This window comes from Arachis hypogaea, chromosome 4, assembly GCF_003086295.3.
Source record: "Arachis hypogaea cultivar Tifrunner chromosome 4, arahy.Tifrunner.gnm2.J5K5, whole genome shotgun sequence".
Classification (NCBI taxonomy): domain Eukaryota; kingdom Viridiplantae; phylum Streptophyta; class Magnoliopsida; order Fabales; family Fabaceae; genus Arachis; species Arachis hypogaea.
Window position 1 is genome coordinate 9,312,243 of NC_092039.1, and position 24,174 is coordinate 9,336,416.

The 24,174-nt window shown below is 33.6% G+C and overlaps 2 protein-coding genes across 2 annotated transcripts; both read right to left on the minus strand.

The window, feature by feature from the left end:
- Nucleotides 1-7,978: 7,978 nt before the first annotated feature.
- On the minus strand, nt 7,979-8,440 carry LOC112794191 (S-protein homolog 20). Its single transcript, XM_025836304.3, has one exon. It carries the CDS (start codon nt 8,438-8,440, stop codon nt 7,979-7,981), a length of 462 nt encoding a protein of 153 aa, XP_025692089.1.
- Nucleotides 8,441-17,871: 9,431 nt separating this feature from the next.
- Nucleotides 17,872-23,583, minus strand: LOC112796163 (homeobox-leucine zipper protein ATHB-14). Its single transcript, XM_025838493.3, has 18 exons — nt 22,909-23,583; nt 22,389-22,548; nt 22,115-22,233; nt 21,895-21,985; nt 21,650-21,745; nt 21,427-21,540; nt 21,221-21,304; nt 20,926-21,081; nt 20,771-20,845; nt 20,576-20,682; nt 20,232-20,421; nt 19,956-20,144; nt 19,767-19,847; nt 19,521-19,655; nt 19,046-19,365; nt 18,831-18,942; nt 18,563-18,712; nt 17,872-18,314 (listed from the first exon to the last, which is right to left on the minus strand). The coding sequence occupies exons 1-18, from the start codon at nt 23,115-23,117 to the stop codon at nt 18,168-18,170; spliced, it is 2,535 nt and encodes an 844-aa protein (XP_025694278.1). The 5' UTR covers nt 23,118-23,583; the 3' UTR covers nt 17,872-18,167.
- Between the last annotated feature and the right edge of the window lie 591 nt (nt 23,584-24,174).

Sequence of the window (24,174 nt, forward strand, 5' to 3'; positions counted from 1 at the left end):
AAGATTGACAACCCTTTTTTTTAATTAAAAGGAAACTTGACTTTCGATTTAGATCTAAAGCTAAGTATGGTCTAAGAACGTTTTTTTTTTTAGGCACACAAATTTATATCTGGGATATAATCTAAATGGCATGATTCTGAGCAAATCTATTTAAAAATTTTTAGATTTTTTAAAAATTAGAGTAAAGTGATAATTAAGTTCCTAAACTTTTATACTTCGGATAGAATAGTCCTTAAAAAAATAAAAAATTGACCTTTAAGGATAACAAACATTATACACATTCGATCCTTTGTTAAGTGTTGACACAAAATGGAATGGAGTTAGCCACATGTACCATTATTAACAGTGATGTGACCTTTGGTGTCAGGTGGGAATGCAAACGTTGTCGTTTCGAGTAATCTCCCCCCTTTTAAGTTCATAAATTCCCTTTAACCCTTCCAACGTCTCTTTATTTATCCACAAACCGTAACCGACAATCAAAACTTTCCTCCGAAATCGGTTACTTCCATGACAGTTTTACGACGTTGTAGAAGGAAGAAGACAATTTGCGGTGTCGTGACATTCTTCCTCCAGATAAGACAACTTTTTAATCATTTTGTGTTTAGGATTTAGAAAGTTGTAACTTCTTTTCATGTGGTCCCAATGGTGTGAAGAGTTTGTGGTTCATGCTTGAAAGTGTATAAAGCAAGTGGTTATAGTTTTTTTTTATTAGTAAAAATCCTGCATGAACCATTAAAATAATATGAATGTCTACTGTTTTGGGGGTTTAAAGTTTTTTGTTATTTGCTGAAAATCTTGCATAAGGGAACAATATTGGGAGACGATAGAGGGAAAACATCCTATTCCACTAAAGATCAAGAGACCAATTGAACGTCCCAAGATATACGTAAGGAAGAAAGATACTATAGAGCCACTAATGAATTAAAATAAGGTTAAGAGGAGTTTTGTGGTCACTTGCAACAAGTGTGGCAATCCTGGCCACAATCATAAGACTTACAAGAGAGTTCCAGCAGCAAAGAAAGGCACCAGAAAAAGGATCAGAGCTCAACATGAGTCTGCCCTCAAGAGGAGTGTGCACTATCTCAGAGTACACCTCAGCCTGATCAACCAGAGACTACTGTCAATATTGAGGTTATCCTTTAACTCTTTCACTCATGAGATTTTAGTTATCTATGTCATGCCTTTTATAAGGGTTTAATTGTACACTGAAAGGTTGAATTGTACATATTTCATGCAATTATTATTCTATGTTTCAATTGAATTAAGTCCCAGCAGCGAATATCTCTCAATCCACAACCACACCTATAATAATTGGTGCTGCTACTGTTGCTGACAATGTCAACTCTATTGAAAGTTCTTCTAATGGAACTAATGGCATTTCAAATGAGATTGGTAGAAATTACTACGACTGCGGAGATGCTACAAATGAAAATGCTACACCAATTGTTGCAACTAGAATTGATGCAGATGTAAGTGTTGCCACATTAAGGATTATATATGCTATTTATGGAATATATTAGCTATTGATGTTAATTTAACTTTGTGTAAGGGAAATCATCCGAGGTAATCAAGGAAAAGAAAAAGAGGAGAAGGAGGAGTACCAAAAAATTTGCAGATAACATCCAATTTAGACTCTCTACCTAGACCCAACTCAGACAACTATCCTCTGCCCAAACCTAACTTAGGCCAGTAATATCATCTCAGGCCCAATTCAAGCCTCCAGGTCCACCTAAAGCCCAATCTAACCCCTGTGGTAAAGTCTAATCAAGGTCTTCATCAAATAAATCAATGAATTTAGCTTTTTCTTTTTAGAAGAGGTAAATACCAAATCGATACCCAAAAGATTTTGGTGCTGACAAAATGGTACCTAACGAACTAATTTCTATCAGTAAAGAAATTTAAAAATATAATCGCGTTGTACGTATAGTTTCTAAACCAACAGAAAATTCTTTCGTGCAAAAGTTTTGTTTGTCACTTAAGCAAACCCAATAAAAATAAATAATCGAAGTATTCAAACCTCGGGTCATCTTCTCAAGGAATTGCAGGGAAGTATGATTATTATTGGTTATGGAAAAAGATATATTTTTGGGTTTTTGAAATAGAGAACAAGTAATTTAAATAGCAAGAAAAATAAATTAATAATTAAGGAAATCTCTTGGCAATGTATGAGAACTATAATTCCTATCATAGTTATCCTTATCAAGTGTGATGAGAATTGGGTTTTAACCCCATTTGGTTAGCCTTTACTAAACAAAGGAAGGTCAAGTGGACTAATTAGCTTGATCCTCAAGTCCTAGTCAATTCTTATGGCAGGACTAGCTTTAGAGTAATCTAGATCAATCAGTAATTCCAATTTCAATCAACAGCTGAGTTTGATAACTCAAGTGTCTCCAATTAATCAACCAAAGCTAAGAACGTAAAAAGCTAAATAAAATCATAGATCTGAAATACCTCAAATTGCATTAATAAAAGAAAATCAATCCAAACATAAAGAGTTCATAAACCAAATTGAGAAAATAAGTAAAAGGAACATTGAACCTGAAAATTGAGAGGAAGAAATCCTAATTCCTTTAAGGGGATCCTAATACTAAATCCTAAGAGAGAGGAGAGAACCTCTCTCTCTAAAAACTACATCTAAACCTAAAATTATGTGAATGAGAAGTTGTATCAATTGTTCTCTGATGAATGGATGGATTCCCCACTTTATAGCCTCTAATCTGTGCTTCTGGACTTGGATCTGGGCCAAAAGATGGTTCAGAAATCGCTAGGATCATTTTCTGCAATTTCTGCTCGTGGCGTCTGTCACGCGTTCGCGTCATCTAGAGTTTTGCTCTTCCCCGCGTCTGCGTCAGTCATGCGTCCGCGTCAGTTGTGTTTCGCGCTAGTCACGTGTCCGCGTCGTTCACGCGTTCGCGTCGATGCCATTTTGCGCAAGGCACGCGTTCGCGTCGTCCATGCGTTCGCGTCGCTGCCGATTCTTCAAAAGCTCCATTTTGTGTGTTCCTTTCATTTTTGCGTGTTTACTTTCTATTCTCTAAGTCATTCCTGTCCTATGAAACCTGAAAATACTTAACACACAAATCACGGCATCAAATGGTAATAAAGGATAATTAAATTTAATATTTTTAACATAGAAAACATGTTTTCACATATATCATAAAATGATGAAGGAATAGTAAAACTATGTAATTTACATGAATCAGTGGGTGAAGATTTGATAAAAACACTCAATTTAAGCACAAGATGACTCATAAAATAGGGGTTTATCAGTACCTGAGTTTTGTTATTGACAAAATAGTCCTTAAAAGATTTTAAAATTTGACAAGCGTACCTACGAGTTCGCCGGAGCACATCTCCGGCAAACACAATGCTGACATGGCCACTACGTTTTGATGACATGGCAAAAACCCTCCCCCACCCTAATTCTTCCTCTCCAACGCACTTCTCCTTCTCCTTTCCCCTCCCTAACGCACTCCCCCCTTCCCTTTCCTGAATGCATTCTCCCCCCTCCCCAACCCTAATCCTTCCCTCTCCCTCCCTAACCCTAATCCCCGTCCCAACACACTATCTCACACTCTCAACTCACTCTCCTCCAAAATGGCAATGGGAGCTCAACATTCTCAGTCTTACAGAGTCAGTGTCATCGACACTGCACTATAGCCATCTCGTCATCAGGTCCTCTGCGTCCGCCAGTGTTGTCTGTCTCCTTCATAGCATTTCATCTTCACCGCTGTCACCTTCACTGCTTGCTACTAGCCTCTAATCGCTGCCATGCCTCCTCTATCTGGATTCCATCTTGGCTCCATCGTTTCGTGCCTCTTCTGTGTCTGGTGTTCTTCTTCTGTTCTTGCTTTGATGGTGTCTGTATTAAGCTTTATTCTATTTTATTTATTTTATTTTATTTTATTTCGATTATTGTATATGAATTTGTTTGTTTTCTCTGATTTTTATTGTTATTAATCTTTTTGAATGATAATTTAACCTAAAAACTTGGGACAATTCATGATTTGGGAAAATTCTGTTGATGTTGAGGTTGTTGTTGCTGTGAGTGGTGGTGTACTATTGAAAGAGGGAGAGGGGAGTCTGCGTTAGGGAAGGAAGAGTGGTGGAGATTATTGTTGTTGTTGTATTGAGGCTGTTGGTGCTGCGAGTGGTGGGGTTGAGGGAGGGAGGGGTAGTGTGCATTGGGGAGGGAGAGTAGTGGAGGTTGTTGTTGCTATTGATGCTAAGGTTGTTGCTGCGAATGGTGGTGTTGAGGGAGGAAGATGGGAGTATACGTTGAGGAGGGGACTGTGATGGGGGGAGAAGTGTGCGTTGGGGATGGGGGTTGCAACAGAGAGGGAGAGGGAAGGGAGGATTGTGCGTTGGGGAGGGGGCTTTGTGGGTGGTTTGCCAAGTCACCAAAACACGGTGGCCACATCAGCATTGTGCTTGCCGGAGATTTGCTCTGGCGAGCTTAGGGGCACGCTTGTCAAATTTTAAAATTTTTTAGGGACTATTTTGTCAATAACAAAAGTCATGTACTATTTTGTCAGCGTCAAAATCTTTCGGGTACTAATTTGGTATTTACCTCTTTTTTAGAAAGAAAGAAGTTACTGTTAGGCCTACACAAATTCCTATCCACAGCCTACCTCATAGCCACAAATAACTCCAAGGCCAACTGATTACCTCTCTGCAAAAACAAGGACAACAACAAGCATTGTACCAATCTCAAGAATGTTGAAGTTGGTACCCACGCCAAGCTTTAGGCCTAGGCCTTAGTACTCTCTCCTTGCATTGAATGGACCATGTCTTACTTTTTTGGGTCTAAAAACTTTGATTTGGACATACTGTTTTGTTGAATTATAATGTTATTTAGGGATGCTTTTTTTTGTAGATATGATGTTAAATTGAGGTGATGTTTTCTTTTAGATTGAGCACAGTGTTGTGCTTTATGTTCTTTGGGTAAATTTGGTCATATTTTGGATTCAGGTGATGTCACTTTTAGGGTGATGGTTTTTTTTCTTTTTTGGATTCAACACAGTGTTGTGCTTAACATACTATAACCTCACTGGCTGGCAATACGAAGGAATAAGTCTCTAGTCTCAACCTTTCTACAAGAGCAGATAGCAACCCGGAATGTCTTCTAATCTATCCCACTCTCAATACATGGTAGAATCACGTAGATCGTAAAGCCTGCTCAATCGCCGGGTGCCATTGTTCCGGCAGATCAAGCTTACAAGACAGAATATTCCTATTAGCCTGGGTACAGGACAATCGAAATACAAATGACAAGTTATTAAAAATTAAAAAATACATATTACTACTAAATAAAAATAACATTACAACATAAAATATTAATATAAAATTTGAAACCTAATATTATTACCTTCCAAAAAATTACAAAATTAATATAATCATTTTATTTTCGAAATATCACAAAATATTATTAATTATATTATACATTCATATTAACAGAAATAACAAACTTACATAATTAGGATGACCCAAATAGTTGATAATATGATCTTTCAGAAACGTATAATCACGTACCATATTAGACGTACTAAAGTCACATTTAAACCTAACACTAAATCCTTGCACTCAGCCCTCTCCAAACTCACTAAAATCCTTACGCTCTCCAAAATCCTTTACCATCCACCCTCCACCCTCCGTCACACACAACAAAACTCCACCACCCAACAAAACTCCCTCACACACAGCAAAACCTCAACCCTCACTCACACACAACAAAACCCCAACACCCCTACCCTGTTATACACGCCAATACACTAACCCACTCTTCACCAACCTCACATGCATTTACTCGGGACACTTTCCGTTGCATGTGTTGTCTCTTGCATGGAGACATCTTGGGAAGCAGCAACCAACACGCACCATGCATGTTGCTGGGAGGCTGCCACGTGTCTTGGAGCAGTATGCGTTGCACGGTCAACACGTGACCTGCATGCTGGTGGGGAGCAGCCACATGAAATCACGCAGCCTGCGTGTTGTTGGGATGCTGCCACGTGTCAAATCCCTGCTGAGAATCTCTGCTAAAGTGTTCTCGAAAAAGTACTCGAAATCTCTATAAAGCTATCACGCATGGTGCGTGTTGAACGATCATTTGACATGTGGTAAATTTCTGCTGAGAATTTTTGTTAAAGTTGCTTTGAAATCTCTGCTAAAACTATCACGTAGGTTGCGTGTTCTCAGTGTGAATCTGACAAATTTATATTTCTGTAAAACATTCTAAACACCAATATTTAACAAAAATACCACTTACTTTTTTATATTTAAAATAATTTCCGACATATATATTAACTCATGTTTTTTTAAAAGAAAAAACAGAAAAAAGAAAAGAAAGGCACATAACAAAAAACTGAAAAAGTATCCACTTCTAATAGTACCGGCCTTATCATTTATGTTGGAACTTGGAAGGGAGACATCTTTATCAGCTTTATCTCAAGTTGCATCTTATAACTAAAATAAAAGAAAATAAATAAATACATTCCAGTTCTGGTACTTTTTAATTTGTGGAGTTGATAATTTTAGTTAACGACAAAATTGCAATTTGTATTGGAGGCAAATCTTCAACCTTTGCGCTGCAACTTGCAAGTGTGCAATGTGCAATATAGTCCACTAAAACAAACACAATAAAAAAAATGCTTAAAAAGGGAAGCATGTATAATAAAAGTATTATTATATAGTATCAACTTCGTTTAAGCTAAAATCATTGTTTATATATCCTACTAATCTTTATGTAAATGTATGAAAAAATAATGTATTAAATTCATCATGTCTATAGAAACTTTCCATTAAATGAAGAGAAACCATAGTTGTCAATAATTAGGTCCAACTTTTGTTGTTGTTGTTTTCTTTTTACATTTATTTGGTTAATTATGACTAAAATTAATTGGGGTATTTGGACATTGCAAAGGGAAAATATCAAGCTGCTGAACTCATGGCCAATCCCTTAATTATTAGAGTTAAAATTTTAATAAAATCTGATTTTAAGAAAAAAAAATAGGTACCCCAAAAATAAAGAACAATTTTATTCTACTAATTTTATTTAACAGAAATGTGGATCATCAACAATTATCATTAGAGAAAAGGACAAATAGATCATTGACCTTTTGGTTGGCGGGCTATTAATAAGTCTCCAAGAATTCGAAAATACATTTAAGTTATTGACCTTCTCAAAATCAGGACATATTGATTCCTGGATCTAATTTGTCCAATTTTAAAAATTCTCATACATGTGTATCTATATATCAGCAAGGTTAGGACAACAAAAATTACGTTTGATTTTTTTGTTGAGTCTGATAAACCAAAATAAACAAAAAAATCGATGTGTTCAAATTTTGAAAATGTCAAAAACTTAAGTATATTTTTTAATTTTCGAAAACTAAAATATATGTAAATTAAAAGGTCAAGAACCTATTTATTTATTTTTTTTTTCTTAATATTATGATCCCTAGAAGTCTAGAACTATAGTTGAATGTACATAAGCAATATTTTGTGCATATCTAAGAATGATCAAATTCAATACATATGTAGGAGATCTAATATTATTATTAGCAAAACTATATAGTCCATATAGTTAGAACAAATTTAGTAATTAATTAAGGGTGATGCAAAATACTATACACAGTTTATATAAATAAACATATTAAAGGTATTTTTGCTCATCAATCATAAAAGTGTATTCCTAACCATATAAAGTGTGTATCTAAACATCACCTTAATTGAAACCTAATAATTAGTCGTGACCCAATTTGAAAAATAGCACAGAAGATGGCAACGGAAATGGAATTAAGATTACTAATCTAATCAAAGCACTCATGGCAACAAAAACCTTCCAAATGAAACAATACAAATTCCACATACATGCATTTGTATTGATCATAAAAAAAAGACCCTCTTAAAAATTATTCTAAATCATACAAAAACTCTTGACAGTCCTCTTCTATTTGCATAGCATATATGATTCATATAATCACCACAAGAAATCCATGCTCCAATTGACTTGATCATTGCTGAAAAAGAACCCATCTTGTGTTACCATCCAATAACACATCCTATAAGCACCACATCGGTGAGTGTCCCTAGAAGCCATGAATGCATCAAAGCTCCTTCTTGTGCTGTCCCATTTCATGGTACACTTCATCTCATTGTTGCCACCCCAAAAGCTAGGCCTCATGGTCCAGCTGAAATCATCATGCTCTTGGAGCGCACGTCCGCCGAGGTCCATCTCCTCCGAGGAGCACCATATGACCAATGGAACCGACGAATTGTCGGAAAATCCATTGATCACTTGAACGTAATATTCATTATTTCCAAACAAGTAATTCGCCCTTTTCATTGTTTTCGTCAGAAACACAATGAAGAGGGCAAAGCACAACATAAGGAAGAATCTCACTATGTTGTTTTTCATTATCATTGAAAGTGATGAGTCCATAATTCTAAAATTTGAGGCTTCTTATAATATATGTGACAACTATAGCAACATTATATATATTGAAATCATGTTATCTTGACTATGGTTTATTTCACTTTTATGAGAGACTAGTGCATGCCGCAATCTTATCATATCATTTTGTGTGATATTCTAATCTACTTTATTGGCACTCTATATGAAAATGTGGTTTCAATATCATCATGGAGACATAGACAAAGCACGTCCATATGTTAGGATATTCTTATTTTGAGCTTCCGTACTTTTAAATGTGTTCATGAGGTGACATTTTGCAACTATCAAAATTAATATTCAAAATTATTTGTTTCGTCTGTGCATGCAATAATTCATTAGTGAATAATAAACCTTTAAATAGAATTTAGATTCGCAGGATATATATATATATATATATATATATATATATATATATATATATATATATATATATATATATATATATATATATATATATATATAGGGAGCTACTCAGATAAATACGCTTAAAATAACACTCAGATAAATACGCTTAAAATATTTTTTTATTTTTTTAGTAATTAAAATCCAATACATATAATTGATTAGATCGTGTTATTTTTATTAAAATTAGATCAAGACAAATTGATTTGGCCAAAAAATCAATGAATTACACTTTGAACCAATCTAAATTAATATTTTTTATATAAAATAACTATAATATTTTTATTATAAAAAATTATTAAAATATTATTATTATTATTATTATTATTATTATTATTATTATTATCCTAAATTCTAACATTTCTCTTCTCTCTGTGCTTATATATATATAACAAGAGTATTTTAATCATTTTTTATAATAAAATTATTGTAGTCATTTTCTATAAAAAAAATATTAATTTAAATTGGTTGAAGATTTAGTTTACCGATTTTTCGACCAAATCAATTTATCTGATTTAATTTTAACAATAATAACACAATTTAATAAATTATATGTATTAAATTTTAATTACTAAAAAAATATATTTAAAAAAAACGTTTTAAATGTCTTTATCTCACTCCGTATATATATTATATTCTTAACTACGGTACAAAGTGGGTTTTGCTTTGTACTTTATAACCTATTAAAAAATATCAAAGCTTGATTTCTCAAATTTGGTTGTCTGTTGAATCATAGTGCAGAGAATTTTAAAATATTCCAAGTTGAATAAGTAAATATCTACAATAAGCATTTTCTTTTTTTGCACTACAGCAAGCTATTATAAGTTTTATTATTAATATTAATGTTATTATTATTACTATTATTAATTTATTATTATTATTATTATTTTGTTCAAAATAAGTTTTATTATTCAAACTAATAGAAGGTATATGGGACAGCGACACAGCGTTGGGCTATCCAATATCCAAGTCGGCAACTATAAGAAAAAGACTTATGGTTTGATTTTACATTTTGGGCTATCAAAGCTATCATAGATGAAATTCGAATGGATCCAAAATATACATAAAACTTAACTCGAGTGTAAACCCAAATTGCCAACACTTTTTTTTTGGACGGAATTTCCCAGATTTCACTACCCTTCTTATGTGTTTCTTCTTTTTTGGTATTACCCAAATTAACATTTTATATGGATCAGCTAGATCTCTTTCAGACCCAAAATAAAAACTAGTGGTCTTAACTTAGTCCAAGATCCAATTACCAAAAAAAACTTAGTCCAAGATCCTAATATGAAAAAACCAAAAAGAGCTTAAACAGTAAAACTTGTCTATTGTTAAATCTTTTGCTACATATTATTGTCACACGCCAAAAGGGAGGTATATAAATATTTCATAAAATTGGTAAAAATAATTGTTTTTCTTAGTATTTTTTACTGGAGTAAAATTGGATGAAAAGTGAACATTTTTATTAAATTTATTAAAAATATAAGCATTATACATGATAATATTTTTTGTGGCATTTTATACTAAAAAAACAATACTCATTCTTCAACAAAAGTACAAATTTCACTTTACTATAGTATTATGCTTTTTCATATTCCTGCTTACACACATTATTATACAACATTTTTATTTGCTATATGTTTTTGTTGTCGATGATATCTCTCAATTCATTAGGTCAATAATTAATTTATCGTGAATTTGAATTTTATTTAAAAGTCTGCGGTCTGTCGCTAGCTAATGAGTTTGCTACATACATAAAACGAAATTTAAACTCCAAACACTTACTTAAACAGACAAGTGAACAGACCATTCAACACTTGTTTAAACGGATGAGTACTTTATTAGCTACATATTCTTTATTATTTTTTTTCGCAAATACCTATTTTGCTTTAACAAAGCTGAAAGAACATTCTCAACTTTTGCAAGTCAATAGATATTTCTTTTAATTCATAAGAATAGCTCTGGTTTTGGTTGGAGAGTATAGAAAATAAGGTTGATGAGTATTTACTACTATATATTTATAAATTGCAGTGCAGAGAAAGTGTTCTGATGCCATTCTGGAAGAGTTACAACTTAAAAAATAAAAGATAAATAAAAAAGAAAACATTGTTCACTGCTGAGTCTAATCGATGCATTGAATTAATGAGTGAATGCAACTTAATTTCCTACTCGCTAGTTAGTGCAACGCTTTTGCCCTCTGTTCTAAATGCACCAACTAAAGCCTAATCTCACACTTACCATAACCACATAACTTGGACTTCATCAACTTCCAAAAACAACAAACACAAGACCAAATTGGATTTTACTTATTTCTACAATTGCAACATTTATTGAACCTATAAAAGGATTCTTCTAAATCCTTCTTGAATCTAATAACAGGATACCGTAACGTTGTTGGGTTGTTCCATGCCAAAAATATATAAATTGAAATAAATATTTAGATAAATAAATATATTGATTTAATTTATAATGAAATGATATATACACATACAAATCGTTTAATAGGAGAGATCACCACAATGCATGTGTAACAGGAAAATTAGCCACATTTTATGAAATAGAAATTCCAAATAAACTTCAAAGAGAATATAATATTTGCCAATAGAAAAGTATCATTTGTAATATTTTACTTAATTTTATGATAGATTCTAGGGAGTTTTTTTTTTGTAGATAATAGGGAAATACTACTTTTAATGAAGGTATAAACTAATTCTTTTTTACTCCTCATATTATCTCTCAATTCAACTATTATTAAAAAGGTAGGAGAGAATGATAGAGAAAGAATTTGTGTATATTCAAGTTATGTAGAATAATATAATATAGAATAGTATTTGTAGGTGTTAAGAGAATTAAAATAAAAAAAAAGTAATATTCTATATGTTAAATAATACGAATTGAACTAATTGATCATAATTATACTCTAACAACAAGTCAATTACCAAACTGTCGCAAATCTAAATTTTATTTAAAGATTTGTCGTTAGCCAATAAAATACTACTTATTAACTGTTACGGTCTGGCCCAAGGACCCGACGGGTCGACCCTGGCCCGAGCTCCACCCGACCCGGCCCCTCGCCCTTCAAACGATCCGGACACGTGTCTTGTGCGACCCACACGCGGCGGCAGGACAATGTCCTTAGGAATATGGGCCTGTCCTCACGAGGGGCCCACTACTGACATGTATATAAGGGGAAGATTGGCTTTTCCCCCGAGGTACGTCATATCCTTTCACCTCATTATTCTGCCCGCCTGCACATCGCTGACTTGAGCGTCGGAGTGTCTTTGCAGGTGGCACCCCCCTCATCCTCTCTCCAGGACAAGTGCTCGGCTACTCGGCGAACCCGCAACCTGTGCGACCAAAGCTAAGGCGTCCTCACCCCTTCACCAGCTCACCCGATCTGTCCGGAACCCGACAACCGAACATTAACATATATAAAGTAGTACTCAAACATTAACAGTTATTTAAATAAACGAGTAAACTAACAAAAAAAACACTATATATACAGAATAGCTTTTTAAAGAAAATTATGAAAACAAAAGATGTCATGACTCACGATCATACAGTAACACATTAGCTGCTGGTGACACATTTTTTAAAATTTTCTTAGCATCCTGTCATTCGCAAAGAACAAAATTTTAGATAGATATGAACCCCATAAACATCACACTCACAATGATTTCTCTATGCAAATCTTCCACCAAAACGGAAAAGGCTTAAAACCTCTGATTCCTCCAGACCAGTTCACAAAACCAGGAAAAATTTTGAATTAATTATTTTTTAAGAAAAAAAAGGAGGAAAAAGAAAACACCAAATTCCAAAGTCTCAGTCAACAAACTTTCTCTAATTAAACACTCTAAAATTTCACAGACCATGATAGTCTAGTGCCCTATTCAAACTCACACACTTTCTTTATTTTGCTCCCTTCAGAATTCAGACCCTTTAATTTCTTTCTGCTCAATCTTTTAAAACAACCTGCAAGGCTGCAACAGAAAGATATGTTCTTTATTTTTATTCAACAATGCCTATTTATTATTGTGTAGTCCTCTATATGTATAGGAACATTTATTCATATTTGAAATTATATAAAAAAAACTATTTTTTTAAAAAAATATTTTGAAAAGTACATATTAAAAATTAAAATTAAAATATGATGGAAAAAATACTTAGACTATTTATTTGTACAACAAAGACATAACAAAACCCAGCAAAAGTTATCCTATGTGACATAACAAGAATAACCTAGATAGATCTAGGGACTAGGGGTGCACTTTCCTTGGATTTTGTAAAGTTCAAGATCTTTGGCACTTTAACATATTCAGCTGAGGAACAAACAGTGCCCAAATGCACGCTTATTCAGACCCCCTTACTTTAATTCAAAATACCACAAATAAATATATGGATTTTTCTTAACAATACTAGTATATATAAATGTGTTTCTAAATAGAGTAGAGTAGACAAGAGAGAAAAGTGTTAATGTGTGTGCATGTGAAGCGTGAGGCACACATTTGATAACTGCTATAAACAAAAGTGGAAAGCGAGGTTTCTTCACGCCTAGCACACACTGCTTTCCCCACTCACCTATTGACCCACAAATTCTCAAGGCCATTATGGTCTTTTCATTTTATTTTATTTTATTATTTATCATCACTATACTTAGGTATAATACAAAACTATTATATATCTACATTAGAAAAAGGGCAATATCAAACAGTATTAGTGTGTGTTTGGATTACCGTTTGCAAACGGAGGTTTGTATAAAATTGATTTTGTAAAAATGATTTTGATCAAAAGTGAGTTAGTATTAACGTGGTTTATGTTTGGTAATTTTTATTCAAAATGGATTATAGTAAACTAAATATTGTTTGGATTACATTATTCAAAATCACTTTTAGATAGAAAATTACAAAAAAGGACATGAGTTTAAATAATTATTTTATGTTATCTTATAATTTTATTTTAAATATTTAAATAAATTTTAATATTTTTTTAGTATTATCAGTATTCTTTAGTACTCTAATAGAATTAATAGAATCATAATACAAAGTAAAAAAAATATTCTATACAAAAAAGAAATAACAATAACAGTAAAAGAACTCATATAAAAAAACATAAGTTTTACAAAAAATAATATGCATAAGAAAGTATTAAAAAGATATATTATAAAAAAGAAAATAATAAATATATGAATAATAAAGGGTATAATTGATACATAGAACATAAAATTTAATCCAACGTGAAAAGCTGAATGGAAAAGCTAGAATTTTTAGCTTTTGGTAAACGTGGGTTGAAGACAAAAATCACTTCTACGTTTACAGAATAAAACCGTTGCCAAACATGAAGATGAAGCGTTCAAGGAGCTCAAACGAGCTTTTCTTTTCTCCAACGTAAATCCAAACACACCCTTAGTGTATGGGATAACATGAAGCTACTTCTACTTCAATTTATTCTTGAGTAATGTTAGGGCCAGTAATTTTTGTGATTATTAGCCATCAACTAGCTATTAATGATGATTTGATGGTGTGAGATTGATGTAGAATTTTATCTAATGTCTTACATTTCTCTGCTGGTTATATGCTAGCCAAAATTCAATAAAACTACTGACTCCTAGACTTTTTCATACATTATAATATAAAAAACAATTGTTCTTAAGATTTGAACTCAAAATTGATTAAAACAATAAAACATTTATTATCTTAAGTAATATTATATTTAATGTTATTATTACATATTTGTAATAAAAAATAGTAAATTAACATAGATGTATTACATCAATTCTATTTAACTAAAGAAATAAAATCTAAAAAAATATACTTCATTTAATATTCTCTATTTAATTTGTTAAGAAATTAAAGGGGGGCACGAGGCTCGAAAATACAGTAGGGTGCCTTTCGCACTCAAACTTTAAAAACGCCTCGAATTTTCAAACGCTGAAAAGGATATCTTAAAAGGGAGCCAAAAACAAAGAAAGAAAAGAACGCTGTATATGCACGATGTATCAATGCATGCATGTATGTCCATGATGCTCATGCATGCATGAGAGTCAAATATATAAATATTAAATTGATGGCATCATTTATGTGTGGGACATACGCATGCACATCGTATACGTACGTGAGTACGTACATTATGAGGAGATTCTGAATTTATGATACTGTTTTGTATGGTTGGGTTTGTTTGCTCTTCCGACTATACATAGTTACTTTCAATGCAGCTCATCAACCGGTGGGAATGGCAGGGCCTTTTATAAACACAACAATTCTTTTTTCTTTTCATTTTTTCTCCTAATTCTAAGTGTGAATTTATTAAGGCTTTGAGATTTTTTATTAATTTTTTTTTCATAGTTCAAACTCTCACTAATACAACATCAACATAAAGGTGAAAATTCAGGTGCAGTCGACTTCACGTGAAGTTGATACTTGAGAACCGTTAGATGATTTGACTGATTTGACTAAATTTTCATCTAACAGCTCTTAGATATTAACTTCACGTGAAGTCGACTTCATCTGAGTTTTCACCCAACATAAACGAGTTTACAATTTTCCTAGAAATCGCTATTAGTCCGGTCTAATAATGGCTAGCATCTAAAGAAGTATATTTATTAGACTACTTAAATATTAAGCATTTTGTATGAAGATGATGAGTTGTTATTTCATACTACTAGTACATGTCTACGTTTATGGTATGATAACAACTCCAAAGTATAAAAGCAAGCATTTAAGGTAAGTAGGTAATTGAGTGATGGAGGTAAGAGGTGAACAACTTAGACGAGGGACATTTGATGGACACTAAAAGGAGAACCATGAGCATGAGAATACCTTGGCTTCAAATAGCAAAATGGAGTAACGCACTGTAATACCTAACCAAGTCAATTAACTCAAATAGAAAAAAAATAAGAGACAAAAATGGCCAACCCTTGTGGGCCCCATCCCCTTACATGATTGTCTCTACTGTCTACTACTAAACGATGTCGTTTTAAACCGAATTGATCATGCCTAAAATAAAATTATTATTATTACTATTATTTTAGTTGTCCCCCATATTTCCCAAGTACTCAAATGAATTAAATTATTATTATTATTATTATTATTAAGAAGTTAAAATTAAAAAATGATGAGAATTATAGGGAGGGTCCAATCCATTGGATAAGGTCAGGGATTGACAGAAACAGAGTTGTGATGGCCCAACAGAAACTATGTCGTCATCCCTTGACCATATAGTATATGTACTCCATTTTGCAACCCAGATTCTGTGGGCCCCACATATCTCTCTATTCTATTCCAATGGAATTTTTAAGTTCTAATATCTAACCTACTCCTTCATCCCTTCTTCATGTGGAGACACCTTATAGGATTGTAGCCAAAACAACCATAGCAATAATTAAGGGACTTAATTTCATCATTTTTATACATTTTTCTTTTCTTATAAATATAAAGATCTAATCATACATACATTATGTTACTATTTCAACAAAATTATTATTAGTGTCAACTCACTTCAATTAGCAAAAACATATGATTCTACGAAAAAGATATAAATATTTAATTATATGGGACTAAATAAACTCATAACTAAGGTCTAAATTTTCTTTAACTGCGCAAATTAACTAAAATGATTAGTTATCTATTTTGAGCATTGTAACATGTAGGAACTAAAGGGATCACCTTTTTCCTTAGTCTTTTTATAGCCATAAATATTGGACAGCATTTAGTATAATGAAATGAGACATAGCCACATAGGTACAAGGTAGATGCATAGATCATGGTTAATAACTTAATATTAAACTATTCCATGTCTCACCCATGATGGCCTATAGAACAATGCAATACTCCACCTAATTTAATTTAATTGTAAACTTTATACGCATCAAAGTTCATTGATAGCATTTATATAACTATGTCCACACTAGAGAATGTCACAGCTATTGTTATGCTATAAGAGGGACATTATCCGTGATATTCTCCTCTTCCTACTCCTCTAATATCGCTATCAAAGAATTGCCCCTAGGGAGAAAAAAAAAAGTGAGGTATATTCATATATAGTCCACAGCATCATCATCATCACTTTGTGACAACTAACACCTTTATTTTTTCTTTCTAGACAAATATTTAAAACCAAGATCTTTTCATTATGATTATGATATACATACATAGTAGCTTGCATTTATTTTGGTACTTGTTAATAATAACTCTTGCTCTTTAATTACCTCCAGCCAAAAGAAATTCATGCTGGTTCTGTTATGGTCAGCATCTTCACCGGATTTTATTAATGTGTCACTTTCTCGTGCATACATGTTATGCAGAAAAGCTCACTTTTTTCACTTTCCAAAACCTTCAATGTTCTGTTTTCTTTTCAACCACAAGTGGTCCAAAGTATGGTGGACTGAATTGTAATTTCACCTAAACTTTATTAATGACATATACTTAAACCAGAAAAAAAAATGTTTAATGCTTTTCACATTTGCTATATATGCATGAGGATTGAGGGCTACACTTGTCAAGATAGGGTGATTTGTAACTTCAAAGAAAATAACAAAAATAATGAGAGGAATTTTCATAAGGTTTATTCTAATATACTATTTATATTTATTCAATGCATGATTAAAAATAAACATTACAAACAACTACATAGTGTAAATATTTTATAATTTATTACAGATTAAGTAATTAACCACGCAATAAACATTTATAAAGATTAAACTAATAGACTAGGGACAGAGTGAGAACCAATAAAAGCCATGTCACCCTCCTGGTCAAAGTCCCATTTCTTTAGCCAAAAATAGATTAGATACCCTATATTAAAATTAAAAAAATAAAAGGATAAAAACAAATTGCTACATTTTTATTTGAAAAGGACTTGAGTCACATGACACAGTCCGGCAGAAAAGTTGCAGTGCCTTAAATAACCAAAGGACACCATGATAAGGTTAAAAATCATACCAACCCTATATGGCTAAGAATTAGTTGTAATTCATAGTCTAATCTTGAAACCAATGCACACTTGCTTTAGAAACAATCAAAAGTCAAACCCCATCATAGCCTTGGTAATCCAATAAAAACAAAACAAGAACCTACTTAGACAAGATTCTGACACATCAAGAACATTGTAATTGGCCTAAGCACTAATTTAACAAGGATATTTTTTATAATAATATAAAAGCATATATATATATATAGACATGGGTTCATGAAATCTTGAAATTAGTACATTTGTCTATTATATGATAGCAGTATCTAGTACTTAAGTGCTGAATATATAAATTACATAGAGATATTATAATAGTAATAATAATAATAATGTAATATAAGATTCTTCATTAGACAAAGGACCAGTTCATGAACATGAAGGCCAAGCAGTGATTGGAGTCATCATCATTGAGAACTTTCCATGCAATTGCTTGGTCATAGGACACTGGCCTGTTCATGCTGGAAGCACATATTCCTGCTGGTAGATATGCAAAACCCTGAAAAAACAAACAAAAGGAAAAATGAAATTCTTAACTCTGCATATTGCTTAAGATATCAACTCAAATCAAAACTAGAATGGCAAAGAGAATCAGAAGGATGCAAATCATGTACAGGTAACAATAGAGGTCATAAGTTGTTGTCTACCATTAGCAAATGAGGTCTACTACATGGATCAAACAAATCAGTCGCGCCAACCCATTATGCTTATAGATCTTTCTTAAAGTAAGGTTTATTTGTTAATTACCTGTTGCATAATCTTGGAGAACTCAGAGCAAAGAATCTTCCTGCCAGATTCATCAAGAACTTTGTCGAGCATAATGTCTTGAAGGGCGACAAGAGTAGTTTCGAGCATGTCAAGTCCCGCTTGGTTTGCAAAGGTGAATACTGGAGATGCCTGCGAATATTTTGGCAGTTAGTATATTACTTAAGATGAATTCATGACATTAGTTCTCCATATTCAGCTAAGAAGAAATGAAAAAAAAAAAAGATAAAGAACAGTTCCAAGGGATTACATTTGTTTTCACAGAACAGCACATGATTGCATCAGAATGTTGCCAAAGTTGCTTCAAGATTGCATCACCAGCAGTTGATTCAACCCGAAAAAGGTCTGAACCAGTGTGGACTCTACAATAAAATTTTATGCTACCAGATCAGACACATGGATTCAAAATACAACTTTCTAATTCCAATGGATTAAGCAACAAGTAATCTAAAAAGCCAACAATACCGGTAGCTTCGGCTGATCCATCTTGCTAAAGTAAGAGCCTCCGGTGAACCAGGGAGAGACTTTGGCCCCAGTTGAGTACTGAGCCGTGATGGAGCAATTGCCATTGCAACCCTCTGAACCGACCCCACAACACTACGCACATACTGGCGAGCCATGGCAGCTACATTGTCGCGCAAATGGTTCTCAAAGGTGAATTGAAATGCAATGGTTAGGACTGACCGAAGATTGTAATCATCGGCTTCTCCGGCTGCACGTGTATTCCCAGAACCTACTTCAAGTGTGGATGCCAAATCTAATGTCCTTGTTGTGGTTGGAGTATCCTGGGATGAAAAGAAACAGAAACAATGACATTTTATTAGTCAACACAGGATGATGCATGACACCGTTAGTATCAGCCAATACAAATTACTTTCTAGAACTCAAAAATCAAGATATCAAATCATCGTAAAACTATGTAAGAGTAAAGTCACTGAACTGTTTTAGGATCCAATGGTATGACGCAGAATCCAGAAGGAAGTAGAAGAGCATCATCAGCAAATGATTCATCAATAGGTGCAAATACCAATTGAGCACAAGCTCCAATTGCATTTTCATCAACCCCACTGCAAAGCTGCAAAATAAAATTGCATAATAGAAAGTTAAAATAAGAATTACTTGCATAATAAAAGGGGAAGAAAACAAAAAGATGTATATTGGCTATAATAAAACATGACAGCTTTACCTGAAGCAAATACATATCGCGTGCCAATGCAACATCTTCAGGGGAAAATGCATGACCCTCTATCCGAACTACCTCCAAGAACTGCACGAATTAAAGTAAGCAGTAAATTAGCACACAATAATATACTATGTTCCATTAAGGAATAAAACTAATTAAGATTAAAGATTATAACAAAGTTAAGATTAATACCTCCTCATGCTCAATAGTATGAGCAAGTGGTAAAATGACCTGGGTGCTTGGGAAACCACCAGGTCTTGCACAAGGAACAGCATAGGGAGTAGCCTTAAGACATGCAGCAGAGTATGCATCAACACCATAATCAGCCCACTCAGACCGATGCTCCCTCAAGAATCGAACAAGCAAGGCCGGAGGAACATTCTGCAAAACACCATTATTAAAAAGCAGTTCAAGAATATTACTTTTGTACCATAGGTGATCATGAAATTTGTTTGCTTCATTAAGTACCTGCAACAGCATGGATGCCTTGGCACACAGAACCCCACCTCCAAAAGCTGGGAACATTGATGAATTGTACTGGGACCCCAAAAATTTGTTGGGAGATGAGTTTATAGCTATAGTCACATCTTCTACCCCATCATTGCCCAGCAGTGACCAACCATCCTCCACAAACCCATTAACAGCATCATTGAACCCCCTAAGAAGTTGAATTTCAATTAATTATACAGTAATTAAAAAGACTCAACTTTTATCTAGAATGTTACAATTAAACACCGAATGTACATCAAGTCAATAATTCAAATGTACAGCTATGAATAGATTCTTGACAGAATAAAAAGGCTGGGCCATACCGGCAGAGTCTCTGGCTAAATGTCCTCAACACAGCAGGCTGGCGTCCCCCACCATACTGAATTTCTCCGCTAGATTCTTGTGCAATCTGTCTTATATGTTGCAGGGCCTGCAAGGAATTTTTTAGGTTCATTACCTCATTTATGCATGGCTGGATGAGTAAGATATAGTGGTATGTGTGTGGCAAGATAACTTACTGCAATGGTCAATTTCTGGGCCAAGATTTTTGAAGATTCGTAAAGCGGCCTCAGTACTTCAGGAACACTCCAGACCTGCCATCGGTTACAATGTTAAGAAACCAAGTAGGAAATTCATTTACAAAATGTTGGATTATTACAACAATGTCTCTTACATCTAAATCAACATGGTCTACAATATGAATAATGGAGCCACCACCCTCGCAGGGTCTAATTAGATAACCACTGGGAAGCATCTCAGCTCTTACAAAGTTTGAAGAAGGAGGCCCTGTAGGGCCGCCCGTCGTAGATGTCAATGATCTCTCACAAATCTGCCATCACAATTCAACGATAATGAGAAAATATTAGCACTTAGAAATGAGGTAACTTTGAACCAAAAGAAATGCATAAACAGTGATTTTGCTAGGACGAACAGTAAGAAAGCACATCAAACTCTATTCATAGTATTACCACAAGACTTCCATCTTCCAAACTTGTAGTGTATCTTACTGTCCAGAAGTCGCGCGCTGCTGCCAAAGTAGTTGGCGCGTAAGTCTGGCATCCCAACAAAAAAGAACACATCAATTTAACTTAACAGAGCCTTCAACATAAATCAAAATCACCAAAAAAACAAATCATATAAGAACTTGGTTTGTATGCCTAAAGGATCACCATACCTGCATATATATGAGCTCTATAGTGCCCCCACTCCCTGTAGGAACAATGCTCAACACATCAAGGCACCGACAGTCGCGGTACCATGATGGTCGATCTTTGAGAATCTCAGCAACCTGTGACAAACAGTCAATCAAATCACATAAACCAATAAAAAAAGACATAATTTTCATTGTTCAGCATTGAGTAAAACAACCTAAGATGAAGACAAGACAAACAACGTACCTTTGTGGGTTCTAGACTCACAAGGCCGCAGGCTCGTGCTGCCACACCGCTACAGTTGCGGGAAACAGCAACGATTCCAATAGAATCCGGACCAGGCTACACCAAATACATAACACACATCATAAGATAGACAAACAAAATCAAATAGTACATCATATGAAAGAATGCTCAGATACAAATCCACATGTTATTAGATACAAAAGAATAATAGTAACAAAAAACATATAATTGAATAAGGTGTGTACCTTCATCCCAATCATCTGGACCCAGTCGACAGCAGTTCCAGTAGCCTTGGAAAGGAACTCTGCCAGGGTCTCCTCAGCTATGGCGAGAAGACTAACAATGACATCAAAGAAAAAAAGACTCAGGAATTTGTGAAAAATTAGAAACACTTGAATAAAAACACACAACAAACATTTGCTTATTTTACAGCAAAAGAAAAATCTTTGTTACAGGATTACTTACCCAGCTGGGTTGTTAGCATCCCTTTGAGGATGCTGAGGTGTTGGGTTTTGCTGTTGTTGGTTCTGACCACTCATCACAACAGACTCACAGCTATTGTCTGTGGTAGTAGTAGCAGATGCCTGGAAACGACACACCACATGACAAGATCCTTATCTTAAAACAAACATTTCCATTTTATGTGTGATAAAACAAAAAGTGTATCAAATATCATCAAGAAGTTCAAGAAACAACAGAAAAAAATAGATTGAACTCTTGAAGAGAAGAATGTTCTTACAGTATGAATTTGTTGCTTCATATATCCATTTTCATAGACCAAATGGGAGACCTGCTTCTGCAATCGGTCATTCTCCTCCATCAACAGCTTGTTCATTGCAGTCAGCTTTCTATTCACTGTCTGCAGGCGAGAGGCTTCTTTCCTTTGCTTCTCACGGCATCTACACAAGAACATTGTCAGTATCTTTTAAGACAGGAACAAACTCAACAAATCAAGAAAGCAGAAACTTCTCAAGAGGGAACCAAACAGAACCATGACAATGGTTGTTAAGTGTTAGCCAAAAAAGGCAAAGCATTTTCCTCCCCAATCTGATATTCACACAAGAGACTCAACAAACTTGGAAATATATTGCTATCAGACCAAAAATCCGGTTTTTTCCAAAGTTGACAACTTTTGAAGACACTTAACAAAAACAGAATCAATGAAAGGTGAAAAAAGGGAGACAAAAAAAAAGTTAAGACTTTTTGCACAAAGTTATGAAACGTTGCAATGTTGAAAAATAAGAGGGTCCTTAATATACCTTCGGTTCTGGAACCAGACTTTGATCTGTTTAGGCTCAATGTTTGAGAGGATTGGGCACTCTCTGATGAGTTGTTGTCTTCTCAAAGAAGAAGGCTTTGGACATTCAGCATAGACCCTTTCCAAAGCCTCGACTTGTTCAGGTGTGTACCTCACGTACTTGCTTGAATCCATGCTATTTGACGCGTCCTTGTGCATAGAAAGTGCCATTGAAGCAAAAACACAAACACAAAGAAGACACACCCCACGAAGAAGAAAACAGAAAAGGTTGTTACTTTGAGCTGAAAATGGAGTATGTATGTAGGGAGAGTTCAGAAGAAAGAGGTGAGTGTTTAGTAGTTTGGTTCTTCTTTCTCAGCTTCTTTGGTGGTGGTAATCTCGGGTAGGCTCTCTTGTCGAAGAGAGCCTCCACTCTCCTTCATTAGATGATGGTGAATGATGGAGTTTGTGGTGTTTGAAGTTGTGGAGAGAGCTTTTGTTTGGAGTGGGAAGAGTGTGTGTGGGTATGGCAGTGGTCTTTATCTTTGACACCAATCTAGAGAGAGAGAGAGAGAGAGAGAGAGAGAGAGAGAGAGAGAAGGGTACCCACAGAAAGATATGGAAGAAAGAACAGAGAGGAGGAAGAAGAGGAGTATGTTTGTGTAGTGTACGTGTGTGTTTTATGTGCTCTATTATCAAAGGAACGCTAGTACGCTACACATCATTTATAATTTATTATTTTTAGTGCTATTAATATTTAAAAATACAGAGTAAGGTATGTTATTAGAATATAAAATTAGAAAAATTAGTTAATGATTAAAAATAATAATAAATTTTAATTTTTTTAGTATTTATTTTATTATTTTTACTCTAAATATGTAAAATTACGAGTTAATCTTTAATCTGAATATTTTTATTTTTTATATTGGGTTGATAATATTATTTCTTTTTTTAATTGTAGACTTCAGGTGTTAATCTTAAATATAAAACTCTTTAATCTGAGAAATAGAAATTGAATTCTATTTTAAAAAGATTAAAAATTTTAAGGTATATAAATTAGACTCTTTAATTTTAGGTTTTTTTATAATTTTAAAAAATATCAAAAATTATAATGTTGGTATATATTACTCATTTTATTTTTATAAAAAAAAATAGTATCAATCTTATTCTTAAAGTTGCATGCGAGCATCAATTTATTTAATAAAAAATATTATTTATACACGAAATTTAGTTATTAATATTTTTGTATAATACATGTATAATTTAATTAATTTTTAATATATATTTA